Here is a 21,166-nt window from a genome sequence, read left to right on the forward strand (position 1 = left end):
AGGGTTTAGTTAGAAATAAAAAAAATTAAAGTATTTTTGACTGAGTTAAAGTACTCGTATGATGAATTTTATTGAAATAAATATTGCACTGTGCGACAGTAAATTTTACATACACACGCAAATCAAAAATTATAAAATTGCGTTTTACATTTTTCTGTCTGGCGTCAGGATTTTTATAAAAGGACTTTGAAATTTCGACAATATAATTAATTCTATAAATGAGTTAAAATGTTAAATGCAATGCAGAATAATGATATGGGTATAAACTAAAACAGAAAATTCTGTGAAATAAAAAAAAATTAAAAATTTTTGGTGCATAAGGATGAAAAGGTATTAAAAATTTGCGTAATGTCCTTTTAATATTTTATCCTTTAATACACTTGCAGATTTGCAATAACAATTTTTGAAATAAGTAATTTTATTGAAGGACCATTATACACGCGACCACATCCTCGAAATTCGTCCTTATAACTTCATTAGGTTAAAATATAAAAATGACTAAAATGTTATTTCCAATATTCGTCGTCGTGAATTTAAAGCTCTTATTTTTTTAATACTAAAGAATTTTATATTTCATTTTGTACCCTTATTTTTATTCTACATTGCATGGTATTTAAGATAAATTTTTTTAAATTTTTTTTAGAAAAGCCTTACCTCAGTGAGAAAAACTAAAAACGCAGTTTAACTATAGGCAGCGCTTAGGTTCGTGGGTATATTGATTATTTCGTGTGTTTTGAACTTTTTTGTTTATTTATTTTTTTCATTTCAAACCCATTTTCTGCGCCTCACTTCATTTCACACCACAACCCAGGGCAAAGTTCGTGTGTCTTAAGTCTTTTGTTGAATTCCCCCTTTTAAGATGATTACACGCTATTTAAGCTAAAGCCAAAAGCAGCCGTTTTACACATTTCTAATTTCTGCCACACCCACTAAATACCGTTCACGTGTATACAAACAAACATGAAACAACAACAACAACAGCGTATGCATTTTATGCCGAAACCTTAGAAAAACTCATTGAAACGGTAAATTGTCCGCAGGCAACTGACAGCTGCTATACAGGCAACAACACGCACGCATTTGCCGCCACTTCACATGTTTGTACTTGAACGGAGATTTTTTTTTCTGGCAGCTAAATCGGCCAAATCGCCAACAAAATGCCGATAAAACGGTGACTGCGTGTAAAAGGCCGCAGAAAATCACAGCACAGCGAAAATCGGGCGAGCAAACAGATTTCGAGGCTAAAAACACACATAAAACCAGCAGCAGCAGCAGCAAACAGTAAATGCACACGAAAAACATTAAATGAAAAACGGCAGCACAACAAAAAAAAAAGTGGCAAAGTAGCCGCCGCTGCCACCGCTGCAGGTCAGACAAGCCAAAGGCAAAACGAATTAGTTCAACTTGTCTTCAACTAATTGCCACCGGTTGCAGCGTGTTGCAAGTCGGCAACAATGCCATGCCAATGCTACATAAGTGCTACAACAACAACAACAAAAACATCAACACCCGCAGCTAAAGCGTCAGCACGCATGTTGCAGCGGCAGCAGCAGCAGAAAGCAGCGCTCAAACGGCAGGCCAAGTCATGGGAAAATTCGAGTAGCGAATGGCGACTGCCAAAGCATTCAAATTACTGTTTTGTTTTTGTCTGGTTGTTGCACTTTTTGTGTAGTCGCTTCATTGCTTTTGTTTTATGTTTGCTTGCACTCCTCGCTCGCGCTTGACTTAAAACTTTCGCACGCAAATTAAGATAATCGAAGCTGTTGCTACTGAGGCGATCGCCGATGGCTGGTAACAACAACAGCAACAGCAGCTGCAACAATAACAGTAGCAGTGTGTTGTATGAGAATCCTGTAATATCGATAGTTGTTTTTGCAGCAAAAATAACAGTAGTCGCGGCTTGGCTATGTGTATGCAACAGCTAAATATGTTTGTTGCCAGCGGTGGCCAGTAAACTAAAATATTGGTGGCAAGCAAATCTCTGCGCCAGCCAAGCAGACGAATGAAGTTAGCTGCTGAAATGCTGATTGAGTTGTTGCTGTTGCCACCGCGCTGCTTTTGGTTGAATATGAAAAATGTGCAATAGGCGCAATGGCAGGCAACGGGTTGGCAGTCCATCATTATGAGGCTCATGAGGCAGCAGTAGTAGTCACAAAAACAACAACAGTTAAGAAGCACAGCGGCAGCAGCAGCAGCAAAGAGCCGCATTAGGCTAAGTGCAACATTGCTTCTGTGCGCGCGCGCATCTACCCAACTACAGCTAAGCAGCCAGGCAAGACAGCACACACACACATTCACATACTCACCACTCACCGCCAGCAATATCGATCTATATCACGCACTAATGGTCAGCGTGAATTTCGCGTTTCAGCGCAACATTGCGGCGGTATATTTTTGTTATTGTTGTCTTTTTTTTTTAGTGTTTGTTTTTTGTTTCGCCGACATAACTCTTCCAGCGAAATTTTGTGGTTGCCACAGTAGCTGTTTGCGGTTTTTGCTACTTATTTTCTAGTGGTTATTGTTTTGTGTTGCATTGTTGTTGTTGTGGTTTTTTTGTTTGGTTTTAGGCTAAAAAGCAATTTCTGGTTTAGAAATTGCCAAGGCGGGCATTATGTGTGTGTTTGGTTCGTTCGGGAAAAAAATTGTACGAAAAGCGTACGAAAAAAATTTATAATATTACGCGGAAAACCAGTAGCTGGGCAGTAAACAATTGCCTAAGAAAATTATATATTAGAATATGCAAGCGAATAAGATTGCCTAAGATTTACTCTTTTTATAACAGTTGAGGAGGGATAAGAATTATGAAAAAAAAATTGAAATGAAATTCTTGTCTAGAATTTTCTGCTAAAGCAGATTTATTTACCTGAGACTCAGGTTGATCTTTCCCAAAATAATTATCTGCCTAATTCGTTTTTCATAAAGAAGAAGAAAGTTGCAGCCAGACCTACAACTGCAACAAAAATTAGAATCAAATTAAGAATTACAAGTGACTACTGAGCTGTGGTTGCCCAATTTTTCATTGATCTTGTGTTGGAGGGAAAAAGTAAGTCCTTTGGAGTATAACCTAAATTTGTTTCCCCATTTGTTCTAACTAATACTTTTGGTGACTCTATTAATTTTGAGTTGTCCAAAGAGTCTGTTCAAACCCTAGAGGACTCGAGTAGCCATACTAGCAGTTTTGTCTAGGTGCCAGTTTCAACTCAGCCTAAGTTACATATAATTATTACCTCTTAGGAGCATTAAAGCACTCTCTATCCGACATAGACTAAAGTGGGAAACTCTTCTCGGCTCAGATCATAGATAACTGGCATTGAGCTTAGAGACTGCCCATAAAGAATTGTAGAGATCTGAGCTAAAACCCAATAATGGAAACATAATGCTGAGGAAATGTGAAACACTTCATTGGCTTATATGGAAAAAGGGTGTAGCATAATCAAATTAGACGAAGAAGATTGACGACTTAAGAGCATGATATCATGATATCTGATCGTGCGACCTACAATACCCACTCTGATGTCTAAAACATTACTGACGGAGTAGAAACTAGAGCCCACTGTGAAACGTTGGGTATTACAGGTAAAAGAAGACCGTAAAGTCATCGAAGGAAATAAAATAGCAGTTGAGATTATTTAAGGCGCTGTTCATGTGGAAATTGAACATAGAAAGATAAAATTCTAAAAAACTTGCAAAATGGTGTCGATCACACTATGCAAAAAACCAATAGTTAAGATGTAAAACAGCCTTACAGCCTAGAAGTAAAAAATTAAATTGTGTGGGTGTTCTATATTTTATAGTAGATGCCAAACACGAGAAAAGAAAAGTGGGCGAATTGACTGAAGCAGATCGCTGCGTATGGTGCTCCTGGGTTGATTTGTTGCAGTACTTTCGAACTGCCCAGAGTACAGTTGGCTCATTTCGGCGCCAGTTTGATGAATTTTTCATGGAAAACATATTTTGAGCTATGTAAATCCCAGATTGTTTGGTCATACCATCTTGCTGCACTAATACATTCACCGACGCCCGATAGATGCACTAGTGGAGCTTCTATTTTATTATGGGTCTTTCAAGTGTTTTGTGTGTAATAGCCAAAGGGTCTGCTAATCCACAAAGGAAATGCTGGATTTTTTTCGATATCTTCTAGGAAATACTATACTTGCTGCAAGTTTTCTTTGTGCCCCGTAATGGTTGTTACTACCCTGAATATGTCTGTCCTTACTTTGTTTAACAGATACGGGGTTTTCATCCTAAGCAGTGAGGTTAGAGTTCGAAGTAGCCGGTCCTAGGAAATTCAAATTAAATTCTATTTATATTACTGAAAGTATATACCCAAGTAGCGCCGCTAGATTTGTTCAATCAGGAAAGACCCCGAGCATAATTTTATTTTACATTTCCTGAGCAACTTAGAACTGTTAATCGGAAATGCATAACTCAGCCGGCTTTAATTTGATTCAAGGTGCTATGATGTAAGATCTTAAAGATTTTAAAAATACCCAGAATTGGCACTTGCAAGGTGCTTAATCCTTTCCCAGACGTGGAAGCAGAGCGAAACCGAGTTTAACGGAGTGGAACTCAGCCTGTCTACCGATGTCCATCTTGCATCTGTTGGCTTACAAGTATGTAGCATTTTTATCCTACTAGTTGTAGCATTCTGAAAGGTAAATAGTTTTTCGCGAAAATCATTTTATTGTATAGAAGAAGTAAACACGCAGGATGAGGCGCGCACATTGGGGAAAGTGAAGGTGATTGTGAACAAAGCAGTCTATAGGTATCCATTATTATCCGATTTAATTTTTTTGAAAAGCTGATGAAATATCTTATCAATCGGCGGGAGCTGATTCTTGAAAATCTATGTGATTTTTTTTTTTGTTTTACCATAAATTTGAATTCTTTTTGGCTTTTTTAAAAAAGGAATATTTGTATTTAATACCAAATTTTTGGTAAACAGCTATTTTGAGTAAATATTAAAGAATTCTTTAGCCACACCGTGCAAAAGATCTGAAAATCCAATACATAAATAATATATATTCAGGGCTGCATATAAAAAATTGCCTAACTTCGAAAATTTGTATCCAATTCTATCAAGTAAGATATCAATATATTCGCAAATAATTGTATTATTGTATCATCATATGCTTCATGTTTAGCAATTTTTATAGAAATTTTTGAAGTTAGCGATGGCCAAAATTAGAAAAATAAAAAACAGGATTTTTTTTTTTTTTAATTTACCCGATAAAAAAAAAAACAACAATCTAAATCTAATAATAAATTTTTGCAGTAGTTTTAAAGGTCAATAAATGTCCACTTTTCAAACACATAATGGGACGAAAAATAGTCAATGTTATAATCTGCACACAATGGCCAATTAGATGTTTATAACAAAAAAAAATTACAATCACTTTGTGCTAACTGAAATTTTTAATGAGGTGCCCCTTTACTACGTGAAATAAATTTTGTGGTGCTAAGTGGATAGTCTAAAAAAAATTTTTCTTTAAAAAAATAAAAAAAAAAATAAATTTATGAAAAAAAATTTGAAATTTACATACAAAACGGAAAATTAAAATCGAATAGAAATTGAGACCTGTAGACTAATTTGTCCTCAACCACCTTCATTTTCCCCATTGTAGGGCGGCCGAAGATGAAACTGCGCAGCAATACGCGCGTGAAGTGCTCAAAAAACACTTTTTTATTTACATACATACTTATTTACGTATACCTATATGTACATATATACATCCACATATTAATCCTTTCCTCTCACTTTTTCACCTTCGCATACAGTCAACAGATGCTAATCTACGCATTTTTTATGGCACTCAAAAACTGAACATTGTTTTCACGCCACATGACCACTCGCTACTCGGCTTACGCGTAAAATTTGAAAGCAAACTTTTTTATGGATGTCGCACTTTTATGCTGGCAGCTTAAATGTTTTGCTCTGAGGGGCTCAAATTTCTCCGGCGAATAGTTAATACGTACATAAATGCTCGCGAAACAAAAGAGCCTTCAACTCCGCATGGCTTAAAGTAAGCTGCAGCTGCTGCACTCTGCGCAAACGCCAGCGGGTGTGATGCAAAAGCTTCAACATTTCGCCCAAAGCCAGAAATAAAGTATAGAGCAACAGCAGCAGCAACAGCAGATGAGCAAAGGTGGAATATCGCTCTAAATCGCAAACTAACGCAGCAGCTAAACTCTGCCACGCCGAACCCTTTAAAAAAACTAAGGTACCATTTTTGTTGTTGCTTCCTTAGCTGCCGCCACTGTTGTTGCTGGTGGTGGTGGTGGTGGCAGATGACGGTCTGATGCTGGTTGGACAAATATCTGTGGCATGGGAAATTTAAATTATAGTGTCGCCACAATAACCGCCAACAGCAATTGCTACAGCAAAGCCAAACCGGCAACAGCCAACTGATAGCAACAACGGCCACTAAAAAACCATAACAACAACAACAACACGTGCTGTTAAATTTGCCGGCAGCCAACTGAGAATGGCCTATCATTATGCGGCTGTGGCTGTGGCTGCTCTTGCTATTGCTGCAACTTTAAGTGCTATCCTTGTTGTTGTTGTTGTTGTTGTTGTTATTGTGTTGGTGGCGGCTGCTTCTGCCACAACGGCACTTGCACTGCAACTTGTGGTCTTCGCAGCCCCTACATTATTTAGCTGGCTTATCCCGCTTTCGTATTATTATTGCGCTGTGTTTATAATTTCAGTGATTGTTGTTGTTGTTAGTTTTGCTGCTGTTTTTGGTGTTGTTGCCGCCAGTGCTAGCACTGCGCGTGTGCTTTACTGCATTTTTGTTGCTGTTCAAGCATTTACGTATTCCTGGAATGCTAAGTTTCATGGAATTTCTCGTTGAATTCCATTTGCTTTTGCGTTGTATTCGAAAGTGAAACAATAAAAGCAACAACAATAAGCTGGGAGCATCTTATTGAAGGTTAAATGAACGATAAATTGTTTATGCGTAGTATGCGGCCTTATAGCGACGCTGGTAATTGAAACTTTAATTTGCTTGGAAGTTTTTTGTGCGAAGAACGGAAGACTTAAGCGACAAACTTGTCTTAGTACTGACACTGCTATGATCATGGTACCTTTTTTTCTATTTAAATAGGAAGACGGATTTTTTTTTTAAGTACGGCAGACCTTATCTCCTTTAACATTTTACAAAAAAAACAATTCAAGATTTTCTGACCATAGCCTAGTAGCTTTTTTTTCAAAACGCTAATGTTTCAAAACCAGAACTACGTACGTAGCAGCTACCCCCCTCTAGTGTATGAAAGATTGCAGCTGAGGCCATTCAATGGCAGAAGAGGGTTACCAGCAAAACGCCCCTTTGCCTCTGGCCTGATATCCATTCCGAGTGCGGCTACAGACATCGAAACTACGCTTGAATCGCGAATTTTTTCGCGCTGATAAAAAAGAAGTTTGCTTCTCCAATAGGCTAAAAATCGACGACTTTTCATCCAACCTGGCATACGAGCACTTTACAGAAGAAATGGAACGGAACGTTCTGAGGCTGGCCACGAACGGATCCTTCTCCACACACATCTCTCCAAGAGGAGAATAAATATCTTTATGGATGAAGCCTGGCGGCAATCAGAGCGATGAGATAGCTCATGGTACCATCGAAATTGGTTGAGGGATGCCTGATCCATCCCTCAATCGCTTCAAAATATTTTCAGAGGAATTGGCGGGTGGGCTTAAAGCCGGAAAAAACACCTTAAGGCAAAATTGCAAAGTTCTTCTGGCCGGTTGTTAACCACGGGCAAGCCAAGAGGGCTTGTGCAGCTAAAAAGCACTAGCTTCCTATTCTCACATTCAACGGAAATGGTCCATTAGGAACTCACGCAGTGCGTCTTAATATCGTCATGTATATCCAATGCTGTAGCTGTGTAAAGGATGAGGTGGAATCACCACAGCACTTTCTTCCCAATCGCACGGCATTTGCCCGGAGTTAATTTTTAGAACTTAACTTAATTGAGTTTTTAGATTTCATTGTTTTGAAAAGAAACATAAAATAGCAGGTATAACTTCTACCTTTTCCATTTTTCCTAAAAAAACCAAATCGTGGTATAAAGCTCAATAACACTATTGAGATATATATTAGTACACCACAATAAAATGTCAAATAAAATTGACGAAACGTATTTTTGTTAAGCTTCGTTTAATTTTTAGAAACTTTTATTTTTGCTCATTGCTTTTTCAAATAAATTTTCCTTTAATTTTTTAGATTTTGATTTTTTTAAGAAAAATATTTTATTTATTTTTATTTAATTTTTAAGAAATTATTAAAGTTTTCACTCGTTTTAGTTTTAATTTTTTCCTAATTTTTAGATAATATTATTTAAAAGTAGTATAATTTTTTTAGTTTAGGTAATGTTTTCTTTTTTGTTTTAATTATTATTTTTCCTTATTATTTAATTTTTTTGTTAATTTTTAGATTTTTTTGTTTAAAAAAGAATCATACTTTATAATAACATTCAATTAATTTGATTAATTTTTTAAATTTAATCTTCTTTTCTATAAAAAGGAAAAAACATTTTGTTTAATCAGCCGAAAGCCTCTGCTGCTGGCACATCATTTTTATTGGTTGTTTGCTAATTGTTTTATATAATATTTATAAAAAGGGAGGGACTTACAGTTTTACGCCGACTCCGGAAGGCGATTTTATTTTTATGAGAAGCTGTTTTTCATAGCATAAATACACTCGTAGGTGTCACTGACTGCCAAAGGGCGACCGCTATGCGCACTGCTATCTATTTTTTAGATTTCTTTTAACTTTTTGAAAACTTATTGCATACGACAAACAGATAACCTTAACTACATATCGTTAGCAGATCTTTTAATTAGACATTTGAAAGGCAATATAGTTTCGAGAATTGACAAAGATTGTAGTGAGTTCAAAGAAAGTTGACAAAATTTCCCTGTTAAGCAACTATACTCATCTTATTCACTCTAATCCTTCAGACAAGAGAATTACTTAAGTAGCCAAACAGTTTCCGATTAAGCAAACAAGAGAGTGTGTTTATCCGCCTCATGCATTCCCATGTAACTTTTTCCATCAGAGCTGTCGTGATGACTTCCCTTCGTTGTATGATTTCATTTAGTATTTATAAGCTAACTTATTTACTAACTTCTAGAATCGCACCGAGCACGTTTAGCCAAAGGGTTTTCTTCCTCTGTGGACTACGGGCCCCAGTTGTTCTCTTCTTCCACAAATTACCTTGATTCCTACACACAGCGGCTCATTACTTGCTCGTTATTGGATTCTGTATCCAAAGTGGAGGCTCTGGAGTGGAGGCCTTGTTATGTACGTGTCTTAATCGAAATCAGAGTATCCACGTATATGTTTCTTTGTGCACATACTCACCTTTATTATGGACCCGCTTTATTTATTTAACAGCCCTAACATCGGATTTTTAGTTAGGGACCTTTCCACTAATCTTTTATGCCTAGCGCCAGGTACTATTCCTCTTAAGCCAGTAACTTAATTTAAATTGGCGGTTAAAGCATTTATATAAAATTAATAAACATCAAAAATATATAAATAACATGTTAAACCGGTGCTCAATTAGAGAGAGTGCCACTTAACAACAATAAAAAATAAGACTAAATACTAAAAAAGTAATAAAATGGCTAACAAAAAACGGCGCACCTAATGAAAGGCAGATGGATTAATTGTTGTGCATACATATTTTCCTAAGAATACAAATATTTAAATGCAAACATCAAAAGCAGCGCCTACCAAACTACGCATTTATTCGGCCAAACGGTGGCCAGACATATTCATACAAATGCAACTAAAAATTGTTGGAAAGGATTTTATGACTCATAAAATTGCCTGAATTCCAGGGAATGACCAATAACCAAATAAGAATATACATAACAACTGCAGCTAATAAACTCTGAAGCAACAACTTTGGCGAAGGAGGTACTTAAATATTGTGGCGGCAAATGAGCAGAGCGCGAAATCGAAACTCTGCAAGTGGAAGGGGGGCTGGGCCAGCGAAAGTATCAATTATTAAGCAATATTGCTACCGTCTTACGGCTCGGCTATGGCGCGGTGAGAATTAAAGTGAAAAAGTGAAAGAAGCAGAAAAAGAAATAGGAGCAGAAGAGCTGCTCTTAAGCAGCACACTCAGCGACTTGAGTATGCAGGAGGAGGAAAGACGCAAAGTCTGAGGTTAAGTGCTGGGCGATTTGAGAGAAGCATAAATCGTTTTTTATTACAAGTAAAAATGCTGGCAGTCACAACAACTATGCAAGGTGAATATGCTAAGAAATACACAAAATAAAAGTAAAAATAGTACAACTAAGAACTATAGTAAAACTATATATGTAACTATTGCGCAATGCGCTGAAATCAATCAAAAAATTTCTGAAAGAAGAACAACAACAAAAGTTATAAGATGCATACAAACTCAAGCAGTATGGCATAAGAAAAGAGATCTGAATAAGAAACATAGGCAAAAGCAATGCTGCGGTGCTTTATTAGCTGTTGCACACTGATGGTTTGAAGTCTGGAATAAAAGGAAGCAGAATACAAAACAAACAAAAAAAAATAAACCAGACAACTGCAACACCAAGTATTTGCAGAAAATATTCATAACGAAATTCAAACTCCCACTAAGCTGCCAACTATACCTTTATTTGCTCTACTCTTCTTTCTCTTTGACTGGCCTTTGCTTTTGCCTTATTTTTCATGCTACATACAACACCAACAAATAAAACCTGCTGCAGCAGCTACATAATCGTCGTAATTCTGAAAAATATGCGCTGTTTGGTAATAAAAGTGAGGCTTTTCTGAAATTTAGGCGCCCTGCGGCCGTTACGCTTTGCATGCGCCTTGTGCGGTTGTGCGTTGTTCTGTGCTGCCCGTAGCGAACGTCGGTATTTGAATATGGTTCGATTTCTTGCTGCTCCGCTTTTTTTTTATTCCTTGTAATATACTCTCTTTTTCATGGCTTTAATTTTTTGTTATAGTTGGTGTTGTTGTTTGGGATACGGCTGACTGAAAGCATTGCAGGGCTGTAGGACACTTGAAGAAAAGTATATGTAAAAATCGTCTTAAAGAGATTTTTGCAACATCTTTAAGACAATTGTTTTGTTTTAAAGAAAATGGAATTGAATGTAAAGAAGTGGAATGGAATGGAATTGAACGGAAAGGGATAGAATGGAATCGAATGGATCACTTAATGCCTGATATAGCTGAGGGTTACTGCTAAACTTGGCTTTATAATTGGCATCGGTCTAAGGACGGCATTTTAGCAATTCGTCAGCCAGTTCGGGCCTAAGTTGGTGTCCACGTTACCATTAAACCATTGTCCAGTATGTTGTTTATGTATAGTAAAGGCCTGGAATTGGAAAAGGAAGTCAGGTGAATTAGAGCTGGGACTATCCGTATATTCAGATATTTGTTCGGCTATTTGTGTATACGTATAAAATTGGAATATCCCATTTATATCCCTTCACTTTTGTTATGCACATATCCAGCTAATATCCGAATATTCGCTACATATCTGTTAATTTTTCTGTCCGAATATCCGGTAAATATACGAATATCCGTTTAATATCCGTTAATTTTTCCATCCGAATATCCGGTTAGTATCCGTTCATTTTGGTATCTAGATATGGGGATACATATTGTGGTGCGGTGAACGGATTTTTAATTATTTTTTTGCTTTTTAATTTAATTTTCTTTAATTTTTTAATTTAATTGTACGAAAAAGAAATATAGTCGTATATATGTCTTTTTAATTCCATTTGATCTTCAGAAACGTATTTTTTAATGTTTTTTTTTGTTTACACAGAAATAAGTTGTTTTCAGTTTAATCTAATTTTCAGAAAAGTATTTTTTTAATTCGCTTTTTTTTCTTTATATAATTTTCTTTTAATTTCAAGATTTCACTGTTTCCAAAGTAATTTTTTTTTCCTTCCTTTACAAACGTATTTAATTTTTCTTTACATATTTTAATTGACATTTTTCTGATTTAAATTTCTTTCTATTTTTAGATCGCATTGTTAAACAAAATTCTGTTTTTAATTTCATACAATTTTTAAAAATTACTAATTTTTTTCTTAAATTAAATAAAAAAAAAAATTATTTATATATTTTGTAGTAAAAGTGAAAAATTTTTTAAATTTCGTTTATGTAATATTTAGGATTTTTTTTATTTCATTTTATTTTAATTGTCGGGTTTTTTTTAATGTTTTTATTTTATTTAATATTCGTATATTTTTTATATTTCATTGTTATTAAAATAAAAATATTTTTTTTATTTCATATTTCTAGTTTTTTTTTGCTTTGTAATTATTATTTTAAAAATTTTTAGTGTTTATTGTTTTGAAAAGAAAAATATTGCGCCTCCAAATGTCCCTACAACATCAGTTGGGACTCCGTACGTGTATTCTACTACTTCCAGTCCCACTGCGATCTTTTCGACTTTAGAGCTGATTCACAGGAGTATTTACTTTCCTTTGCATGTTAGTGAGTATGAAATGGGCAGTTAACTAAAAATTTTATCGGATTTGCTCGAAGCTTTTTCCCAGCGCATCATCAGCCTTTTACGGTGTATTCTTCGAATGGTATCAGAACCAACATAGATAAATTTCATTTTATTGTCGATAGAACTATGAATATATTTCTGAGTTAGTTATCGATTTAATCGCTGATAAATATATCGATACATTTGTCTATATGCTAACGGATTATAAGTTCATATTATTAAAGACAAGTTTGTCATTAAGTATAATTTTCAGTACTGCCCTAAATGCATTTATCGATATCATTAATGATGTACTTATTTGTATTATTTTAGATAAGTTAACGATACAATTATAATAATACTTAGACAAGTGGATGTGACATAGAGGTTAGCACGGCGACCAAGCGGTCCATTTTGCCCATAACCTTTTACTGTCCCTCATCTCACCCCAGAGATCCCAAAAATGCGAAGAGGTATGTAGAGTTCAGCGAATGTATGAATTCAATACTTGGCCAAAGTTGGGCTAGATATCTCTCCCGCCTTCTTGGCATCGCCTTGCCCGCGCGATGCAGGTGAAATGGCATCACCTCGAATGAATCAATTAAGCGATATAGGTTTTTCGACCAGATGCCCAGGTAATGCAGTTGACTACTTAGTCTACTGTGATCCACCAGAATACCTGTTAATATCCTTAGCCTCTCTTTGGGAGTTCTATAATTGACCTGTAACTTGTAAGGTTTGAGCCTCCCAGTAAGCACTCAGCCTAGCATAGACCTGCAGTGTTGCGCGACTGCTTTTTATTGAGTCAAATTCTCTCCCTCCTGAATTCTTCCCTGATTGTGCTATGCCCGACCGCAAGGAAGGGCTCAGGTCTTATGTTAGACGAGGTGGACGCCGTTCTTGCCAGACGATCCGTTACCCTCAACCCCTATGTATCTTGGTAGGTAAAATAGTTGAATGGTGTTGTACTTCGACCGGACGGTAAGATTGTCGATGCTCTCAAGGACCAAAGAGAATTTGACCAGAAATGATGGCAGGGCCCTCAGTGCCGCCTGGCTATCCCTCAATAATAGGAATTTCCCACTACGATAATTCCTACATAGATTAATCTCAGCACACAGCAATGATATAAACCTCCTCCAGAAAGAAGTTCGGATATGCTCTCATGGGCACCGAGAGCTCTAGAATAGGTTCACAGATGCCTGCGCCAATGCCGTGAGGTGTTCTGGAGCCGTCTGTACAACATTGTAGCGAGCTAGCCTGTATATATCCCTCCATAAATAAAGTTGCCTTACAGCAAAGCTCTACCCTAAAATTCCACAAAAGTATCTACAAATATGCATCCGTTCAGTGTATGGATTGTTTCAAGCCACTTCCTCTTCTTACCCCGTAATCGTTCATTTTTCCTCCAACCACTATTTGCATTTTTCTCTTGGCAATGATTTCATTTCTTCACTGATAATGGGAAATTTATTAGCAACTTTCCCACGCTACAGATTTTTTAGTGAGGCAAATTTTCAGTTTTTCTCTTTTGTTCGATTTTTTTTTTTGCTGCCTTTTTGGCTTGGTTCATTTCGCGCACTGCTTGCAAATTTCGCCCTTGGCATTGTTAATGCCAGTTCGGCTAAAGAACGAACGTAATAGCATTTTGCTTCCTCATAGAGGGTGGTAGCGATTACTGGCTGTTTGGCTGTTTGGAAGGCTGAGTTGCCTTGAAGCTGCTTACTACTCTCTACGATGATAAATATGTAACAGTGCAGCCCATAGTTGGGCATATTGCACTCACATATTTATTCGCATTTGCATGAGATCGCATTTGTATGCTTCAAAGCTTTGTGTTTGTGTGCGGGTGAGTATGTTTGGTTCACTGCATACTTCGCTTATTATTCACAATTTGTATGCAATACTTTTGCAATGATTGTTGCTGTTGGCATAAGGTCCTCTGGTTGTTGTTGCCGCTGCTGCGGCTTTGGTATGCCCTGCAGCAGCAATTTAAATTACTTTATTTTATGGGATGCAAGCACAAATTTGCGTAATTAGGCCACTTGTGGGTGGTTACCTCAAGCTCTGAAGGAGGCGTGTGAAGCTCCGCAAGTAACTTTTGGAAAATGCAGAAAATGTTAAATCAACTGAAATTGTTTCGCAGAAAAATGTGTAATCCAAATGGGTATTTAATGTTGCAATAATGTTGCTAATAGCTTGAATATATGCACATATGTATGTACATATGTATGTATGTATGAAAATTTCGCAGGCACTTAGAAGATGTCAGTTCCTGAGGGCTCCTCAGTGGTGGTAAGAAAAAAAAGTACAATCCAAGATGGTTAGGCCGCATTATTGCAAAAGCTCAGCAGCTTAAGAGAAAGCGAAGTGAAATAATATCATCGCACAGTCCTCTAAGCAGCTGTGGCAGTGATGATCCGGTCTGATAAGAGTACTTACGGCCGGTTTAACCCTGCAAATGAAGTGAAAAATAATTTTTTGCCTTCTGTCAGTTTTCATACTGAATTCAAATAAAAAAAAATAAATCATTTTTAAACTGGCTATTAGTCTCACCGTGTGAACACCAATCGGATAGCTTTCTCTCAATAATTGAGAATTGCGGCATTGTGAGCTCAAAAACTCCCTTGACCGTCAACAGGCCTTGCAGTTGCACATCTGTCTAATATTAGTACTCCACATGTAAGTAATTAAAGCTACTACAACCAGTGTTGCCACAAAAACATACCAAATTCCTCAAAATCCGAACAAATTACTCAAAGCTTTCTTATTACAAATATGAGTATTGTGTACTGCATACTATTTACAGGTACTTAGTATAAAAATTAATTACAGTCTCCAATTCAATTTGCACATTTGTACTTGTGGCTCAAACAAAGTATCACCGTTATTTTTATGCCTTCTTTTTTATATAATATTGCTACAGCTATATCAGTGCTCAATCTAGTCCTCAAGTCAGTCCCAAACACATGACATGACATGTCCTTCCTTGCTCACAACTCCCTAACAACTATTTAAACGATTTTCGACTTCACTATTTAGGAGCGATTGGACCCATCTCGGTCAGTGCTTGATAAAAATTAAAAAAAAAACGATATGGCTGCCCAATCAACAGGTCGTCTCCTGCACCAGCACCAATTTCTTTCTCCATTTTCGAGGCCTCGGTGTAAATTGTGTTTTGCGATGTTTCGCATTAGCACAACCTTTCGATTACAAAAAAATATATTTTCCTGGGGGGCATTTACTTTTTTCTCCTTCTTTAATCTGATTTTACTTTTTGGAGTTTCCCATTGGAAGATCTTAATCAAAATTTCTACATTGATGTCCGACATGCTGCACATCAGCGGCAACAGCAGCGCCAGCGCATAGATCACCATCAAGGGGGGCGCGCATCATCATCATCACCATTGTCATCGTTATCATCATCTGCATTCACATCAGTTGGATTATGCGCAGCAGTTGATATCTAAGTAAAAAAAAAACAAAAAAAAAGCAACTAAAAAAAATAACAAATAAACACACAGGTCAGCGAGCAGGCGAGCCATGTCAAGGGGCGCATATCATCCAACACACACACACACACACACACACACACACACTTCTGTATAGGAAAAATTAGCAAACAGCAGCGGCGGCGGCGGGTATGAGCCTCAAACTTCTACACAGCCAGCAGCAAAGTACTCTGGCAACTGTTGCTGCCTATACGGCTGCTGTTGCTACTAACAACAATGCTGCTGCCGCGACTGCTGCCGCGACTGCTGCTGTCTAAACAAATAATGCATTTGCTGGCTGCACTTAAGTTGTTACTCATCTGCCTCTTAACAGCCCATTCTCCGCTTTGCAGAATGATTGTTTTGTTGATGCTGTCGTCGTTTTTTTTTTTGTTAATTCTCATTGTTGTTATTGTAGTTGTTGTTACGCGATTTGGCGATTGCTGCTGCACAAATTTCTCGGAATCGCAATTCAATCTTCAAGTGAAAATCTACACCCAGCGTTGTGAGCACAATTTCCCAACCAGCGCTGCCTTTGCGCCAGCCTCTTCGCACTCATGGCTGCTCAACCAACTTGTGACTTGTGGCAAGCGGCAAGCGGCTGCGCAGTGAGTTGATATGTATGTATGTGAGTGGCGCTTTACCTATTTGTTCAACGCTCTGTATGGCGCTTTTGTTGAGGGAGTGTTTTTTTTCTGTTAGAAATCTTTGCCAACGCAGACCAGAAAAATTTTAGTTGCCAGATGCTGTCTGTACACTTGTCTGTCTTTGTTTTAGCTGCGCGCATTTAACCGATTTTCCCCATAGGTCTCTTCCCGCGCATTAAGTTTTCATTTTCCTCAAATATTTGTCTGTCTGTTTTATTTAGTGAATCCGCATCGCACAATGTAAGCGATTTGTCAATTACAGTTGTCGAATTGTCGAAATGTCGTACTTCACAAATTTGCGCATTTGCGATTTTAATGTGTCTGAAGTTAATTTCTCATTTGTTCGACGAGGTTTGACTGAACGAAAATTGCCAACGCAAATATGTAAATTAACTATCTGCGGGTACAGGGAATTTAGTTAGTTCTTGAGAGTATCGTAAATTGGCTACTTAGCGTGCCATGTCAAGAGGTTGTTTAAGTGGAAATGTTAATGGATTAGTCTTAAAAAATATAATTTTGTAAAAAAAAATCTCAGCTCATGTATCTTAAATCCATGTATATTTAGCGATTGCAATCAAGTTTATCGGTAAGTTTGCTTACTCTTCAGCCATTTGTAAACTTATCATTAGAGCTTCTCAACTCTTTAAATGGCACTAAGTCCAGTTGAGAAAAGCAATGGAACTAGTTTGTATAGCAAGAGCAGGAGTATGATATCAAAAAGTGATTACTTCGACTGGAAATGGTATTTCCTTTGCCATACTAAGACTTTTAATTGATAACCTTCTGATGATTGATTATTGCCGGAGTAACTACAACCAGGTACTCATGGAATTTTATGTATAAACATCTGTGTAGGGGTTGGCAAAGCATTAGCCGATTAAGTTAAATATGAAAAGTATTTAGGTTAGCAATTAAACATTAATTTAATTGCAATTTACTCATTATCTCGGGACTAGTGCACGACTTTATTTTATACCCACTACCGGAATTGTTAAGTTTATTTTAGTATAATTTCTTCACTAGCTTTGAAACACCCCGAAAAGATTCAGAACTTGTCTCGAAAGTATCCCAAAGTGATTCGGAAAAAGTCATGAACTTGTCCCGAAATGATCTGGAACAAGTCTCTAAATGGACCTTTACTAGTCCCAAAATAATGCCGAACTAGGCCCGCAATGTTCCTGAAGTAGTCCTGAAATGGTACTGAAATAGTTTTGAACCAGGCCCGAAATGAACCCAAGTTAGTTCCAAAATAGTCGTCTACTGGTCTCAACTCGTCCCGAACTAGTCCCGAATTGGTACTGAAATAGTCCTGAATGGGCCTTGAATGAAGTGTACTTACACACGAGCTCGATGTTAAGTTAAGTCTTTTGTATAATAATAACAACTCGCTTACTTACATATGGGTCTTTCCATGAAAATGTAAACCGAAAATGCAAGCAAATGAATTCAAATGGGTTTATAGATGGCGGAAAAAGGTTTTGAAAACGCGAAATGGTGGAGAGAAGAACTAAGAAAATTAAATTAAAAATTTAATTTAGTATGTGTTAATTTATTAGTTGCTTTGCTAGCTATAAAAAATTGCTAGCTATGAAATACATATATATGTATGTACATGGGGCGTTCCATACCAAAATGGATGGGGTTCACACTTCATGTGTTTAATTTGCTTCAAATTGTTAGAGCTGATGGATAAACATAAATAATAAATAATAAATAAATATGAAATTTGAGCTTGATTATTACATTTTTGAAAACTTAACAGCACAAAAACAAAAAAAATCGATTTAATAGTTTTCGAAATATCTAGTGAATGGGGCGAGAAAAAAAATTCTCTATGAAAAGATATATTTTAAATTTTTTTGAATATGCAGTTGTGTAGCCCATTAAATTTTTGTATAAATAAGTGCAAGCTTTAAGCGATTGCAAAACTGTTTTACGCATAAGAAAAAAGTGAAAAAGCCGTCAGCAGAAAAAATATTAAAAATCTACGCAAATTTGCAGTAGCTTAAAACTTGCACTTTACTTAAATTTAATGGGCTACAAGACTGCAATTTCAAAAAAATTCTAAAAAAATTAAAAAAAAAATTTTATTTTTTAATGTAGTCATTTTACTCAACTTCGGTGTAAAAAAAATGCATAACTCAAATTATTGTAAAGTGCACCCCATAATACTATACTTAAATATTGCGCAATACCCAGAGCTACTATTGTGTTTTTTTTTAATTTTTTTTCATATGGCATATTTTTAAAAACTTCTTTTTTTTTTTAAAAAAGTGTGTATGTCAAATATTTTTCAAGAAAAAAAAATATTAAAAAATATTGATTTTCATAGAGAATTTTGATGTGTTTATGTGTGATTTTTTTATTTTTTTTCTCGCCACGTTCTCGAGATATTTGGAAAACTATTAAATCGACTTGTTTTGTTTTTGTGCTGTAAAGTTTCTAAAAATGTATTAATCAAGCTCAAATTTCATATTTATTTATGATTTGTGTTTATTCAGCAATCCCAAAAATTTTAAACAAATCAAACACATTCCATTTGGTATGGAACGCCCCATGTAGATATGCATGTATTTCATAGCAAGCAATTTTTTATAGCTAGAAATGCAACTAATAAATTAAACATTCGCCAAGCTTTGTAAAAAATGCAAATTTTTATTTAAATAAATAAATCAACCGTTGCTGTAATTGCACATTCGCAGGTAGAGCTCGAAAGAACCAAGCAAATTGTGATTATGATTAACTGTTTTTTGTAGTTAAACTTATTATTTATATTTTACTACAAAGAGCGGCACTTTGAGAAAAATACCGTTCCATGCACACCTCTCGTCTGAATGCAAAACAAATTGTTTGCATTTATTTAAATATTTTATATTATTGCAAGCGAAAATAATTGTTTAATAGGAATAGGGAAACTACAATTTTGACGCTCTTACAAATTTATTGCCGAGTGAAGTCATAGACTATCACCTAACTGTTTCCTGTTAGGAATAAAATAGTGATTAGATAATAATTTGCATTCAAATAACTTTTATTTTTTACATTCACATACACATATACATATACATTCGGGTGGGATTATAAAATACTGCGATTAAAAGTTTCGGATAAAAATGAGATTTTTGTTAGAAAATCGGCATTAAATATTTATGGATAAAAAATAACAAACCGGACTTCAGATTCGTACACTTTTTCTATATGCGCTGAACACGTACCTGAAGTTCGTTTTGTTTCATCACGTCAAGATTTTTTTCTAACCGCAAAAAGTGTGCCTCTCCCCTAACATTTGCCATGTTTTTTAAGGTAGAAAAAATCCTGACGTGATAGAGCAAAACGGACTTCATATTCGTGTTGAGGGTGTCAAAATAAATGGACGTAGGGTATTCCTCTTAAAAGTACATGACACTTTTTTTGTGGGGCTGTGTTATTAATAAACTACTAAATTATATACGAAATTCAATTCCTATCAAAAATTATTTTTCACGAAGAAACCGCACTTACAAATTTGTTGAACACTTTGAACTTTGATTGATCTGGGCGCGCCCAAAAATCTTGACCGAAAATGTTCATCTTGAACCATATTTTTACATTACCAATAACAATTCTAAAAACGCGGATTTCCGGCTCGCCCTAATATATATACATAAACATACACATATAAGTATATAATTTAATTTTTTTGTTTTCTTTAAAAATCTTCTTGACTAAGTTAGTTCGCTCACAATTCAATTGTTTTCTTTAATTTTGTTTCTTTAAGATTTGACGCCAATAAATCGACAAAGGGCGCCTCGAAGCTGCGTCGCGATCTAATCAATGCTGAAATTGCCAATTTACGCGACTTATTGCCGCTGCCACAATCGACGCGTCAACGTTTGTCGCAGCTGCAGCTAATGGCGCTGGTGTGTGTCTATGTGCGCAAGGCTAACTATTTTCAACAAGGTAAGTGATTAATTAAAACTTAGTATGGTTTCCAATAAAAAATAAATATAAGGTGTAAATATACTATATATATTATACCACATACACAGGTAGTAAACACAATATACATACATGAAAGTGTTGTGATGGTAAATTTTTTGGTTTCTAGGAAGTGAATCGAGTGACCGAACATGAGATCCCGCCTAGCGTGCGCTGCGTTAGATCTAAACTGAAGTTTATCATGAAATTTTATAAAAAAAAAAATACAAACTTTTGAAGAGGGCGCTCTATAGAATTGTAGCTAAGGCTTGCCAATGCTTACCCGAGGGGTGGGTATAATATCGTCAACATAATTTAGGAGTACGCAGCCGATATTTCGCAGCGTCAGAAGAATTTTGTTGACTTGAAGGCTTCATATAAGGAGGAAAAGTACTCCTCCTTGAGGGGCACCTATTTTTGGGTACTAGCACCGAAAACGCCCAGTATTCGGGGTTTTACAAATTCCTTGAGGTACCACTCTGGACAACCTTAAATATGAGACTGCTCCCGAATAGATAGATATTGAAGGCTATTTGTAAAAATTAAAAAAAAAAAAATGCTGACGTAAATTTTTTAAGGACAAATTTCTTT

The 21,166-nt window shown here is 36.1% G+C and overlaps 1 protein-coding gene across 1 annotated transcript in view; it reads left to right on the forward strand.

Moving 5' to 3' along the window:
• LOC118751971 (protein single-minded) overlaps positions 1 to 21,166 on the forward strand; it is a 155,002-nt gene that overhangs the window by 68,531 nt on the left and 65,305 nt on the right. The window contains exon 2 of the mRNA XM_036486802.1: positions 20,376 to 20,557. Within this exon, the coding sequence (XP_036342695.1) occupies positions 20,376 to 20,557 (182 nt within the window). The remainder of the gene's footprint in view (positions 1 to 20,375; positions 20,558 to 21,166) is intronic.

Source organism: Rhagoletis pomonella, unplaced genomic scaffold (assembly GCF_013731165.1).
Source record: "Rhagoletis pomonella isolate Grant_MI unplaced genomic scaffold, Rhpom_1.0 Rhpom_scaffold_00001, whole genome shotgun sequence".
NCBI lineage: Eukaryota > Metazoa > Arthropoda > Insecta > Diptera > Tephritidae > Rhagoletis > Rhagoletis pomonella.